Genomic DNA, 13,624 nt, shown 5'->3' on the forward strand with positions numbered 1-13,624 from the left:
GTCGCAGAACAATTTCAGAAATGATATAATAAACGACGTCAGCTAAAATCATGAGAAAAATGTGATGGTCCTGCGAAAATTAGAGAGTTTGCGAGATTAACATTTGTAAGGATGCGAGAATGTCGCAAGTCATATCCGAAAATAAAGGACAGATTAGCTGTCATCCACTATGGAATTCCCTATAAATAGCCGTTCCATTGTAAAGAAAGAGGGAGATCTTTTTCTGAGTGAGAAACAAGTAAATAGGAGAGAGAAAATCTAGAGCAGTGGTTATTCTTGATTCCTTTATCTTTTCTTGTAAGATTGTTCAAAGATTGATCAATAAAATTAAGATTGTTAATCTAAAATGAGTTGAATGTTAATGAAATCTTGTGAGGGGTGTAGTGTAGGATTTCCTGCAACTACAATTTCTCTTTTTAGGATCTTGATACAAAAAAATAGTATGCTTCAAAAAAACAAAAAGAATAGTAAAAAGTAATTTGTGGAAACATGAATTTTTCATGATGGGCAAGAAAAAGCCCATAGACATTTCATTTGAACGATTTTTTGGGGACCATGGTTTTTTTGGGGGACCATGGTTCTATTTTTAGTAAGACATTTAGAAGTAAATCTAAGTCACCCCTTATCTAGATATTTATATTAATACCTAAACTACCCTCCTGATTAATTTTGGGTAATGATTACTGAAATCATTAGTGAAATGGTTAAGCTAAAGAAGTAGAATTATTTAGAGAGTAAAGTTAGAGAAGTTGAAGAAGAAAAACATGGAAAATATTTTTTTTTTTTTTGAGTTCACTAATCTTGAGTATTCAAGTGATGATTCAATTGATGATAGCACATCTGAATCTTCATCTCCTTCCTCTCCCAGAGTATTTGTTAATCTTCACAATGATCCGGATATGAGTTATTTCTTAGATGGTGACTGTATTATTCCCCAAACTCAATCTCAAGATGAAAACGATGGATTTTACCAACCACAACCGGAGGAAGAGCATTTGGGTTATCAGGTATGCTTCAAACTTAGATAATGTTGGTTTAATTGTTCCAAACTTTCAAAAAAAAATGAAATTTTTTATGTAGATTTGGGCCAGTTCGGTTACCATATGTCAAGAACATGTAACCTAACACACGCAGGTTACCGAACTCGCTCGTTAATTGAGGTTTTGGTCGTACAGTGTAATGTTAGGTTTGCCCGTAATGTAACCGAATTTTAGGGTCTAGAAGTTCGGTTGCTTTGCAAACAATAACTAACCGAACTTTACGTGAAATAAAATTTTACCAACTGTACATAGTTCGGTTGGTACGCAAAGTTCATACCAACCAACTATCCAGCCGAACTTTACGTTAAAAAAAATTATTCCAAGTGTAAGAAGTTCGGTTGGTTCGCAACTTTTATCCAAAAGTGTATCTAATCGAACTCACCGATAAAAAAAACAACCAAAGTTACAGTTAAGGGTGCACAGGAACCGAGCCGGACCGGCGGACCGTCCCGGAACCGGTGGAACCGTACCTGGTTTTGTACCGAACCGAGGACGGGGGTACAGGTACCGGTCCAAAAATTAGGAACCGACTTCTTGGGGGTACAGGTACGCGGTCCAATATAAGTCCCGTGCCGTACCGGACCGGATATACCGAGTATTAATAGCCGCTAGATCTAGGGGATGATAAATCAGTAATAGCCGTTAGATTAAAGGGGGGTATATAATGGAACATTATAGGGCTAGGGTTTCTCTTCTCATTTTCCTTTTTTTTTTTTGGGTCTCCTCTCTCTCTGAGAAGGAGAAGAAGTGAAGAACTCCATTACAGGGAAGAGACTTCTGAATCTTCTCCTCCAATCTCCATTACTTACCACCTCTCGATCCAGAAGAAGAAGGAGAAATTGTTAACCAAGGGTGTTGAATCAGTTGATTCAGTTCTCATATTTTGTTTTTGGAACCTAGGGTTTTGAAGTAGTGTTGACTTGTATTCTAATAATTCTATTTCTATCTAATAATTCTACCTTCCTTGATATTGGATCAGATTTGTAATTAAGAAATCAAAAAGATTTCTTCCTTTTCTACAAGAGTTGATTGATTTGGATTGGATTGTATTTCCACCAAACTGGTAAGAATTTTATCTTCATGATCTTTTGATTTTTCTTTATTTTTTAGTTCATATGAAACCCATACTTTTAATTTGGTTTTAAAATTGTATTTACTGATCATTGTTTTAATTTGTGAATTAAATGAATTTTTTTGTTCTTCAAAAAAATTGGGTTTGAGCCTATACATATGGTAGAAATTGCTTTGGTGTCTATGTGTTGATTATAAGATTGAAAATGTATATCGGGGGTGGGCATAAACACTGTATAGTTGGATTAAGCTAAGAAACTTGCACTGATAGTTGATTTTTGATAACTATAATTCTTTTTAGAAGTTGCCTTGGTCTTTATGTGCTGATTTTAAGCTTGCAAATGTATGTTGGGGGTGGAGATGGTGCCGCAACTTCAAATAAGCACTGATTGAGTTATCCTTTTTGTAATGAAATGTGTAGTAGTATGAGGCTTGTACGTGTGAACGAATACTGGGCTTTTGTGTTTCGAGTTGGTGAATTCTGATAGTGCTTTGCATCTATGTTTCTGTATGTGTGAAGGGATTCAATTTTCTCCATTACTGCACTGTCCTGCTATGAATTCATGTTATGAGTTGATAACCATTACTGCACTGTCCTGCTATGAATTCATATTATGGGTTGATAAGTAGTTACTCTCTTTAGCTGAAATCTTCTTTTCTTTGTATCATTCACTCCCTGCAAATGCATGTAGTTTGGCTTTAATTTGTATCATTCGCTGTCCTACTAACTACCTAACTTGCTGTTACTTTTTATTGCAGCTTTACTGAGTCCTATCAAAAACAATGCCACAAGTGCAGCCATGGAATAGATCTCCACAACCACTTCACCACCAATGCTACAACTTCAACTAACTTTCTATTAGTTGTTAAGATAGTAAAACTTAAGAATTAAGACTATTATAGTATTGTAACTATTGTTGTGTGCTACTTGGTATTTTGTCAGTTTGTGTGCTATTGCTACTTGTCAAGACTTTGGTTGTTTGGCACTTTGGTTTGCTAGTATTGTTGCTACTTTTGGGTTGTTACTTTGTTCTTTGATTTAGATATTGCTTAATATATTGAAAAACAGGGAAAACAGGTCCTTAATTTGTCTGGAAAACTGACAGGGAAATATATCTGGAAATCTGTCAGAAAGTACCGATTGGTACCGGAACCGTACCTGGTACCGTACGTGTACCGAATGGTACCAGAACCGAGTTACAAGGTACGGGTACCGGTCCAAAATTTTAAAAACGAGCCTAGGGAGGTACAGGTACTCGGTTTCGCCAAGAACCGAGCCGAACCGTACCGTGTGCACCCTTAGTTACAGTGTTATATTCGGTTACCTAGTATAAAATGGTAGGTAACCGAACTTTGAACTTAACAATTTATTTGGGTACATCTTGTGTGTTCGGTTACATACCAAATTGCTCTACCAACCGAACTTAAAGTTTGGTGATATCCTTTGCGAAGGAATCGAACTTATGGACTTGTGTTGTTCTAATACAAGGAGTTCGGTTAATTTTTTTTTTTGCGAATCAACAAAACTCTGAGTTTGGTTAAGAAAAAATTAATTCGTGATAACCGAACTTTTTGCGACGAAACCGAACGTTTTGCGACGTAACCGAACTAAAAGTTCGGCTGCGACTTGTTTTTTGCGACGTAACCGAACTTTTCTCTGAAAAAGAAAAACCTCCATTAAACCTCTTTGCAACTTCCATTTTCAACTCATTTTGATGATTACTTCTCATTTATTCAACCAAAAACGAATGAAAAGTAATGGGTTTGTGAGAATATCTTTGTTAATGTTTTAAATTAAGCGATATATATAGAGGTGGTGGTGGTTGGTGGTGGTGGTCATCGGTGGTTGTTGTTGTTGGTGGTGGTATCGGCGGTGGTGGGCAATGGTGGTGTGAGGAGGTGATGGTGGTAATCGATGGTTGGTGGTGGTAATCGGCGGTGGTGGTGGGACGAGGTGGTGGTTATATATATATATAAATAGATGGTTATTAGGTTGGTTTTAAATTAAATTAGGTTAAGGATAGGTTAGTCATTTCAACATTTTAGGACAGCCCATATAACTATAAGGAAGGTGGCCTAATAAAAACAATGATCACTCAAAAAAAACCATGGTTCCTAAAAATCATTCTTTCATATGTGGAAACAGCCCATAGACATTTCATTGTTTTATTGTGCTTCCGGATGTTTCGGACGCCCTTAACATACTTTCTCGGTTTCTCCTACCTTTGGATCCCTACTTACTGGATTCTTTGTCCTAATCACCCACCGTTCTCTTTCAACGCTCTCTGATAGACTTCGAATGTTTTTCGTGAAATTTCACCATATAACCACAATAATACGAACAATTCACGACAGCATGAAGTTATCAACAGAAGCGCATAAAAATTAAAACAGTACCCAACTTCCTAAACTCTGGCTAGTCCCAAAATAGTTATCTAAATTTTGTTTAATCCATTCAAGGTACAACACAATGTATGGTTTGGAACTTTAAAATTTACATTGTACCTTGATTATTGCTGCTAGTGCACAGATTATGACCACCATTAGCAGCAATTGAGATTGTTTACATCCGCACCAACGATGTCCACTTGCCATCACCCTCCACCAACAAAAAAAAAAAGAATCACTTGTTGAACTCTTTGCGGCATAAAATCGTGTTTTTTTTCCTTTTTTCTTTTGCGGATCATAAAGCTGCCATGAGAAGAGAAAGAGGACTGCTTTGCGTTTCCTTTATTTTTGTTAATGACTGTTCAATTAGTTCTTTATCAGTGCTAATGATTCCGGAGTCCCCGAGTCCATGGTCGTGCTGCCATACACCGTGCTAACCAACTCCATCCCACCGAGGAATGGTTGGTCCCTAAACATTGGGTTGATTAAGCGTGCATGAAGAGTTCTTTACAACATCATTTACTGCAAAACAATCGATGGAAAATTTCAGAACTTTAAAGTCGTGGCTAAATTTTAAAGGACGATGATATGTTAGTACACACTGAAGGTCCATAGCAAGTAAAACCTAGCTAGTTGTCGGTTACTTATATCTTAGGTTTCAGATTACAAATGTTCAATATTACATGAACTACTACCTCTAACAGTTAGCTAGCTATTGTCCATAATTTTCCTTGTCATACGGTGTTCCACATGCAGGACAATCTCCATTATGTGATGCAAACACCAAACACACATCTACAGGCGTAGAGAATGAGTAGTGAATTTTAAGCAAATCATAAAAACATTTTCAACTACCTAATAAATCTTCTCAGTAGGAACAATAAAATTTCAGAGAAAAAAGTGGAGAATATCCGAATATGTGTGGAAGGGGATTAATCAATGATTAATGGATACAATAAAAAATACATGTTAGAGAAGTGTTGGCGGACCGGGATTCCAGATCCTCATCAGGTAGGATGGAACTTGTGAATTGTGATCAGGTAGGGGAGGCTTTACCTCGGTACTCCACTTGAAGAAGAGATGGTGGTCATTGCGAGGAGGTAGAAAAAAAACCTAAGAATCGTAAATTTGCTCAGGCAATTTATGCCACTTACACGAAGCAAGAGATCAAATTTCCAGATTGGGTTCTTTGGTACCACGGTACCACCCCATGTAGTTCATGGCTTTGAGGCGGAACTTGAAGTCAGTGGACTGAAGTGTGGAATAAATAATAAAAAGTTACAGTACTTACGCATGTTATCAAAATAAACATACCCAATTTCATTTTAAGAAATTAAGGCTTGCTAATCTTAAAATGAAATTAAGGTTTGCTAATCTTTTGGATGGTCAGAATAGCACTATAATTCTATAATTCCCAACTAAGCAATTCAGAAAATCAACAAATGATCCAGGACATCAGTTGTACGTCAGCAAGTCGATATAAAAGCAAATAAATGGTTGATAATGACAAACAGATTGTTTCATAACCAAGCAAACAATAATTAAGACCAAAGAAATGAAATGGTTGAATTAACAATTTGTTAGCGCACATGATTCCTAAAGTGTGTTACCAGTAAGTACACTATCTATTAGTCTCTGTGAAGTTTAAAAAGGGAAGAGACAGCTTCAAACCATCTCTAAAAGAACAACAAATAAGCCGGTAAGTTAGATATAATTTCTTAGAAGTGTTGGTCTTACTTACACTGCCATCGATCATTAACACTTACATCCCTGAACTTATGAATGGGAAATCAAAACTGACTCGAGCCTGCAAGTGGGAAAAATAACCAATTGAACGGTATATCAAAATTGACTCAAATCTGACTAAAAAACTTCTTCCAAGCACACCATTAAGGTAAAGGGGAAAAACCTTGAGGACACGAAGACCTGTAAAAAGACTGGAATATTGCTTATAAAATAAGCGTGCAAAGATCAAAAAGACATACTGAAAAGCGGTCACATACATTTTAAGTCTTCCATTTCAGAACCGTAAGACTACCTTCCTACACCACATTGTTCATTATATACACATTACAATTGACTAATGAGTAAACTAAGTCGTAAACACAGCAAAAGGGACTGAAAAGAAAAGACAATTTCATTATCGTCAGCATACAATGCGTTAAACGCATCTTGGCCTTGTGTGACATACACTGAGATATTAATCGCGACTTAAAATAATATTTGAACTCTCTGCAGGGAGGTGCTAACAAAGTGTTGATCACATCACCTGGTAAAAGTGACAGTCCCATCTAGAAATCCCACGGAGATTTATTTTTCAACTTCAGAAAGCAACCAAAACTTGATAATTCGCTTATACCTTCAAAATCAACTTAAAAAAAAACACCAGAAATAAAACAAAAAAAGTTCTTAAAAGCATGTTAGAGCTTTAACAAAAATACCCTAATAAACAATAAAATACAGTATGAAAAGGTGAAAAACAAAATCAAATCAACCTGCATAGATGACTGAAACATGCGTGCCAGAGGCACCATAATCCAGTGAAGCCGAACAATAATTTAAAATTAGAAAATTGTGAATCATACCTGAGATTTGCGTCTGCGAAGAAGAGAAGCGACTTAGTTCTTTGGTTTATATAACCCACTAATTGAGCTTTAATTTCACAGAGGCGTTTCACATCGTCAATGAGAAGAAAAGAAACGGTTTTCATTAACTCGGTAGAATTAATGTAATAAAATTTACCGAGAGAGGGGGAGAGGAGGATTGAATTACTCACAGACGTTCGATATGGGCGTAGAATGGGGATACAATTTGAGCCACGATTTGTCCCCTATACTTTGTTACACTTTCAGATCAATGGGAGTCATAGATCGGTTAAGATAGTCTGTTTAGAACCGTCGGATTGTTCAAAAACTATTTGTTTTTGTAAGATAGATTTTCTAAAACAATTTCAAATCCTTTCATCATTTATATATCCTAATAAATTTCATTCAATCTTATTAGTAGCGTTCACTTTATTTTAGTAAATAACATATTCTCACTAATTATTATATTTTTTTCTTCTAATAACAAAACTTAAAAGTCAAATATTTCTTTTAAATATCACAACAAAGATTTTATGGGCTAACTATTTGATTATAAATATACATATTGGGCTTTGAGCCACGATTTGTCCCCTATACTTTGTTACACTTTCAGATCAATGGGAGTCATAGATCGGTTAAGATAGTCTGTTTAGAACCGTCGGATTGTTCAAAAACTATTTGTTTTTGTAAGATAGATTTTCTAAAACAATTTCAAATCCTTTCATCATTTATATATCCTAATAAATTTCATTCAATCTTATTAGTAGCATTCACTTTATTTTAGTAAATAACATATTCTCACTAATTATTATATTTTTTTCTTCTAATAACAAAACTTAAAAGTCAAATATTTCTTTTAAGTATCACAACAAACATTTTATGGGCTAACTATTTGATTATAAATATACATATTGGGCTTTTATACCGTTTGGCTCCATTTTATATACCTAAAACCCAGACTAAAAATGATGGGTATTACACATATCTCCTGTAAGCACGACTCACCCTATTTGAGATCAAGGACCGATTCCTAGTACATCATCGCGAGATACACTGGTCATGTCTACTCTACGCTCTGACTCGACTTAATGAGGTTCCGAATAACTCCTCGGACATCCCCGCGAGATACGCTGGTTATTTTACCTCTGATCCCTTTCGACAGACTCCTAAAACATCCTTTCGAGATACACTGGTCTTGTTGACTCATCATATGGACACACAGTTGATTCCTAACACATCTTTGCAGGATACGCTGGTCAAATACAAGTGAGCCAAAGTCTTGCAGAGGCATTAATCGAACGTACAAAGCCTTTCTCTCTCTCCAGGACGAGTCCCAGCTGACCACAGAGAGATTCAGATCCGTTAGGAAAATCTTCGTAGAGATCCGTCTGCAAAATCTCGGAGAGATTCAAGTCTTTCTGCAAATCTCGGAGAGATTCAAGTCTCTCTGCAAAATCTCGGAGAGATTCAAGTCTCTCGGGAAATCTCAGATAAGGCTGAATATTCCCCATGGTAGGCACGAGCCTCATGTAGGAATTGAGTCTCCTCTCCACACGAATTCTGAGGCATCTCATGCCTTTTCACGTGACTCATCCTAGTCATTCTTACAAATCAGAGAATATCTCTCTATCTCAGCCAACTCGGCTAAAGAGAATATTTCTCTCTCTCAACATGTCATCACAAAGGCTGACTCAGATTTACACAAATTAGAGGATAACAATTAGGGTTTTGGTATGGCGGTCTATGACACGTGTGAGAAATACCCAGCTTATTTCTCACCACAGAAAAGAGTAAAAGCGGTGGAATAATGAGATAAACTCAACCTAGTTTATCCATATTCATGAAGAGACGAGAGAATTGCTCCGCACGGGACGAAGAGCAATCCTTATCTTCACAGATATGATATTAAAGAATTCGGCTATATATAGGTCATTTATTTCTCCAAGCTATATGAACTTTCTCATAACCTCTTAGCGCAATTCTTCTTCAAACCCTGGAATTCTCTGATCTCTCTCTTCACCTGCTTCCCTCCCTAAGACCAGCCTTAAATATCTTCCCTGTGACTGAAGCAGCTTTTAAACGGTCATTGTGCGTTGTTTAGGCGAAGACTGTTCGTGCTCAACCTCCCATAACTCACTTTCAGAAATCCTAGAATCCCACTTCTAACATCTCTCAGATTTTAGGTAACTACAACAACCTACAAACAAAACCCCCCATTTGTGACATTTGACAACTGAAAACTCCCTGTTATTCGTGGGAATGATCCTTGCTTCCATTATATTACCAGTTAATTGTGTGGAAATAAGTGATTTAATTTGTTGCAATCACGACACACATCATTTATCTTTATAATTGAAATATCACAGGTTGTACGTAAATCAATCAAAGTAGATCCATCCTTGTTTGTTGGATATGACTTGATTGATTCTTGGATATTGATCTTCAGAATCGTCCAAGAACTCTCGGATGTAAATCAGGTTATAGACTAGTCTCCGTAAACTTTCTGATTATGGGAGAAAGAGATATAACTTTGAATATTATTCCTTGATTGAGATTCATTAAGTTGAACTCTCGGAATTGTATTTAGGTTTTTTCCGTACAGGTTGCTTAAGAAAAAGTCGGTGGGTGTAATTTGATACCCCCACGTTTTCAACGTATATAAAAACCGCTTCCTGGTTGGGAATCTGAACATACAATTCCCAAATTTGGCATACGACCACGTAAACAAAAACTGATTATATGAGCACAGATTTCAAAAATAAATAAATTAAGACCCAACATCGGTTTATGCTAATGCATTATAAATCGATCCATGTGATGTCTTTTCATATTCCGATTTCAACCTAGAATCGGTCGATGCTAATCATCCTATAAATCGATTTCTCTGCATGCTCTTCATGGAACAAAATATAAAACCCAAAATCGGTTTATACGGTACATCTACATAAACCGGTTCTTGGTAAGTTCGAGATTTTTCATTTTCAAAAATTAGAATTTTAAACATGTAAATCAATAAATAAATGCTAATAATAAAATGGCTTGATGAAGATTTACCTTTTCTAGGTTCAATCGGAGATAGTTGGAGAAAAAAATTAATTTTTTTTAATAAAAATTTTATAGAATTTGGAAGGATTGGATGAGAATAAAACAAAACTATTCAGGTTTTTATATTTTTGATTTTTTATTAAAAATGATAATAGATTAATATTAATATGGGTTAGTTTTAAAAATTAATTTGAGACTAAATTAGTATTTTTGTCGAATCTAGCAACCCATAACCACTTGTAAAAAATATTAGGAAAGGAGCACCAAATAAATTAAGAAAGAATCAGCATAAAAAAAAAAAAAAATTAGGAAAGGATCGCACACTGGGAAGGATCTGAATATCAATCGATCATAGTTATTGCCCTATTGATCTAACTCACTGGATCTAGTAAAGGACATATTTGACCCTGGGAATGGCTAAGGCCCGCGAACAGCTTCGGCCAGTCTCTGCGAAGTTGTGATGAAGGAGAAAATCTTTCTCTCTCCTCAAACCATCAGAGAAACCGTAGCCGACTGAAATCTCCTCACGGATCTGCAACATCGGAGGTACAAACTGTTTGATCGCTCTAAATCTCTATTTTAAAGCTTGCTTTGATTTTTCGAATTTCTGTTGCTCCCTCATCTCACATCTAGATCTAGGGTTTTTAATTTTAAAACAGATTCAGATTCTAGGGTTATACCAGATAGTTTATAACAGAGAGTTGTACTGGGATTTATGGTTTTCTATCTAGTAGATTAATTCCAGATTGTCGTCTTTGTTTTTGTTTAAGCTGTATGTGGGAATTTGTTGACTTTGGAAGAATTTTGTGATTAAGTTGTTGTGGTGCTTCTATTGAAAGACTGAGTATTTCCAAAGCTACAGGAAAGAAAAGAGTATCTTTCATATTGGTTTTATCAAAATGTATCTTGGGAAATTTAGTACAATATGTATTTTGTCAGAATTTCAACTCGGTTTGAAATGCTAGTGTTACGGCTTTAAATTTAGCTGTTGTTTTTTAGCATATACTTCTGATTCAGTATATAGCTAGGTCACCCAAGAACTTGCTAGCTCTTTTGATCAGTAACTTTTTCTTATTTTATTTTGCCATCGGATTTTTGAGTTTTTGTAACTTGCTGGGAGCTTTACAACATAGCATAAGTGGACCAAGAGTGATCTTCAGAACCACAAGCAATTTATTGTTTTGCTTCTGTTTTCAAAATACCAAATTAGTGATATGCTCATGTGATGTACTTATACATCTTGTATGATAGAAAAAGTAACTGCAAAAATCAATATCAGCCAATTTGGTTGCCTCCAAATTGTATGTGTTTCTTAATGCTCTAAATTTTCTTTCTGATTTTAAAGAATGTTTCTTATACAAGGAATGTTATGGGCTGTGTTTTTTTGAAGGTTTAGAAGGTATGGAATTGGACCAGGGTCTTGGAGAAGCTTCTGAGAAATCTGTTTGCTCAAGGGATATGCCTTCGACCCAATTGGCACTAGAATCTATATCACTTTTTTCCAAGGGCATCTCTCTTATTCTCTATAGGTGGTTAAGACTTCAGGTGTTTGTTGCACATGGAAGAGTGTCGTTTTGCGAGATAGCAGAGTATCAGACTTAATTATGGGAAATATAAGCATTCACGTGTGGAAAAAATAGCTGCAGATATGTTAGATTTCTTCATACTACAAAAAGGTAGTTTTTGTTTTGTAGTTCGTGATATCTTCACTAAACAATTGACTATATCTTCTCTTCTTTTCTTTACGCGCATTGAATTTGTTTATTCTGATGTACTTTTCTCAAGTTTCAGTCTTTTTCCTTTTCTGGTTTCTTAGAGCCTCACGATGTCAAGTCTGTGCGTTCTCGGGTGATTGAGTTGGTGCGTATTTACTTTAGGTATGGTATTGGACTTATGCAAGGCATTTATGAGGTATGTCATATTTTTTGGAATACTTAGTTTTATTCATCTCCCCAATGATTGTATTTTTGTTACATACTTACATATATTGTTTTTTGCAACTAGTCTTATACTTTCTATACATTTGCATTTCCGATTACTGCTGCTGAGCTCTATCATCAAAAAAGACACCAGCGTTAATTTACAATGGCAAAACTAAAAAATCATCTCACACTCAAATTGCTTCTAGCACCATTATTAGCTTGTGCAGTATTACCATCTGCACTAATAGGCACACTTTACTTTTATTAGTATGTTTCAAGGAACCTTTATTTTTTGAGGGTCCAAGCGCATGGAAAAATATTTGTTGGGAAGTAAGTGCTTTCTGACTCCCTTCCTTTGTATCGAGAAGGATGAGATACTGATTTTAGTACTTCAAACTACGTTTCTAGAGTTTGTAACATTTATACTTTCAGCTCTTTTTCAGATGCTTATGTTTTCTGTGTGTAATTCCAAGCAGGTGGGGGAAAAATTGTACAATTTGTACCAAGAGATTTTGCAGGGGAAGTATGATTCAATTGAAGAACTTAGGAAAACCGCAAGTTGGTTTGGAGAAGATTACATGCATAAGTTGAGGACAGCAGCAGAAGAAGAACTGATTAGAGTACGTACAACTAATGCCGATCGTGCAAAGATTTCAAGACGCCGAAGGCAGAAAATCCAAGCTTACTTTTTGTAGAGAAAAAAATGGTGAGCCGGTTGCTCTGTAGTTGGTGCTGGAGTTGCATTCCAAGATGCCTTACTTGCGCAAAACTACATTTAAGTATATTTTCTTACTTTTGGCTTCATTGGAATATGAAGGCTTGATAAGCATAATGATGTAGTTATTCAAGAACCAAAATTTATGTAACTGATGGTTTTATCGGCTGGACAAATTTACTTTAGAAGTATATTGTTTTTCTTATTCCCGTATTTACAAGGAGGTTTACTTACTACTATACGGTGATAATAGTTGAATTTATGGAGAATATCAGATGCTACAAAAGTGATGAGATAATAAGACCCAGCACTGCAAGTAAACGTTGTTGAATGATTGGAAAAAAAATATTTTTTTGAGGGTCCAAGCGCTTGGAATTTGTTAGAAAGTACTTTCAGTTTTACTCGAACTGGCCTTTCAATCTTGCATGCTCCCTCGACTCAAGTAAGAAGGAAGTTAGGGGTTCAATCCTCGTCGTCGTAAAAGTTTGTAGTAGATTAGTTGTATAGTGGGTTGAGCGATATTGGGTCTGGCAGTAGGGCCATCCGTAAAGGTTTGTAGTAGATTAGTTGTATAGTGGGTTGAGCGGTGTTGGGTCTGGCAGTGGGGCCAGTCCAACTGGCTGGGTTCAGGTAGGGACCTGGGTCCGGCTTTTGCATATAAAAAAAATCTTGCATGCTCCCTCCCACCGTAGAGGTAGGTTCGAACCCTGTAATTGTTGAAATTCACTCTAATTTGAGGAGTTTGGATGTAGTTCAGGGACCACTAGTGTAGGGCATCAAAAAAGAACCTTTCAATCTGAAACTGTCGAACCAAATGAGACAAAACCAAATGTAAGGATAGAGCTGCACATGGGTCGG

General features: G+C 36.1%; 1 protein-coding gene and 2 long non-coding RNA genes across 3 annotated transcripts; 2 read left to right on the forward strand and 1 right to left on the reverse strand.

Annotated features, from left to right (window-relative positions):
- The first annotated feature begins 1,746 nt into the window (after window positions 1-1,746).
- LOC113340505 lies at window positions 1,747-3,153 on the forward strand. The gene is made up of 2 exons (XR_003355537.1): window positions 1,747-2,103; window positions 2,871-3,153. It is a non-coding gene; the product is annotated as an uncharacterized LOC113340505 (long non-coding RNA).
- Window positions 3,154-4,719: 1,566 nt separating this feature from the next.
- On the reverse strand, window positions 4,720-7,167 carry LOC113331832. The gene is made up of 4 exons (XR_003351222.1): window positions 7,085-7,167; window positions 6,769-6,870; window positions 6,241-6,306; window positions 4,720-5,021 (listed from the first exon to the last, which is right to left on the reverse strand). It is a non-coding gene; the product is annotated as an uncharacterized LOC113331832 (long non-coding RNA).
- Window positions 7,168-10,525: 3,358 nt separating this feature from the next.
- Window positions 10,526-12,971, forward strand: LOC113296021. The gene is made up of 4 exons (XM_026544362.1): window positions 10,526-10,675; window positions 11,520-11,805; window positions 11,946-12,040; window positions 12,528-12,971. The coding sequence occupies exons 2-4, from the start codon at window positions 11,778-11,780 to the stop codon at window positions 12,744-12,746; spliced, it is 342 nt and encodes a 113-aa protein (XP_026400147.1). The 5' UTR covers window positions 10,526-10,675; window positions 11,520-11,777; the 3' UTR covers window positions 12,747-12,971.
- Window positions 12,972-13,624: the final 653 nt, after the last annotated feature.

Source organism: Papaver somniferum, chromosome 1 (genome assembly GCF_003573695.1).
Source record: "Papaver somniferum cultivar HN1 chromosome 1, ASM357369v1, whole genome shotgun sequence".
NCBI classification, from domain to species: domain Eukaryota; kingdom Viridiplantae; phylum Streptophyta; class Magnoliopsida; order Ranunculales; family Papaveraceae; genus Papaver; species Papaver somniferum.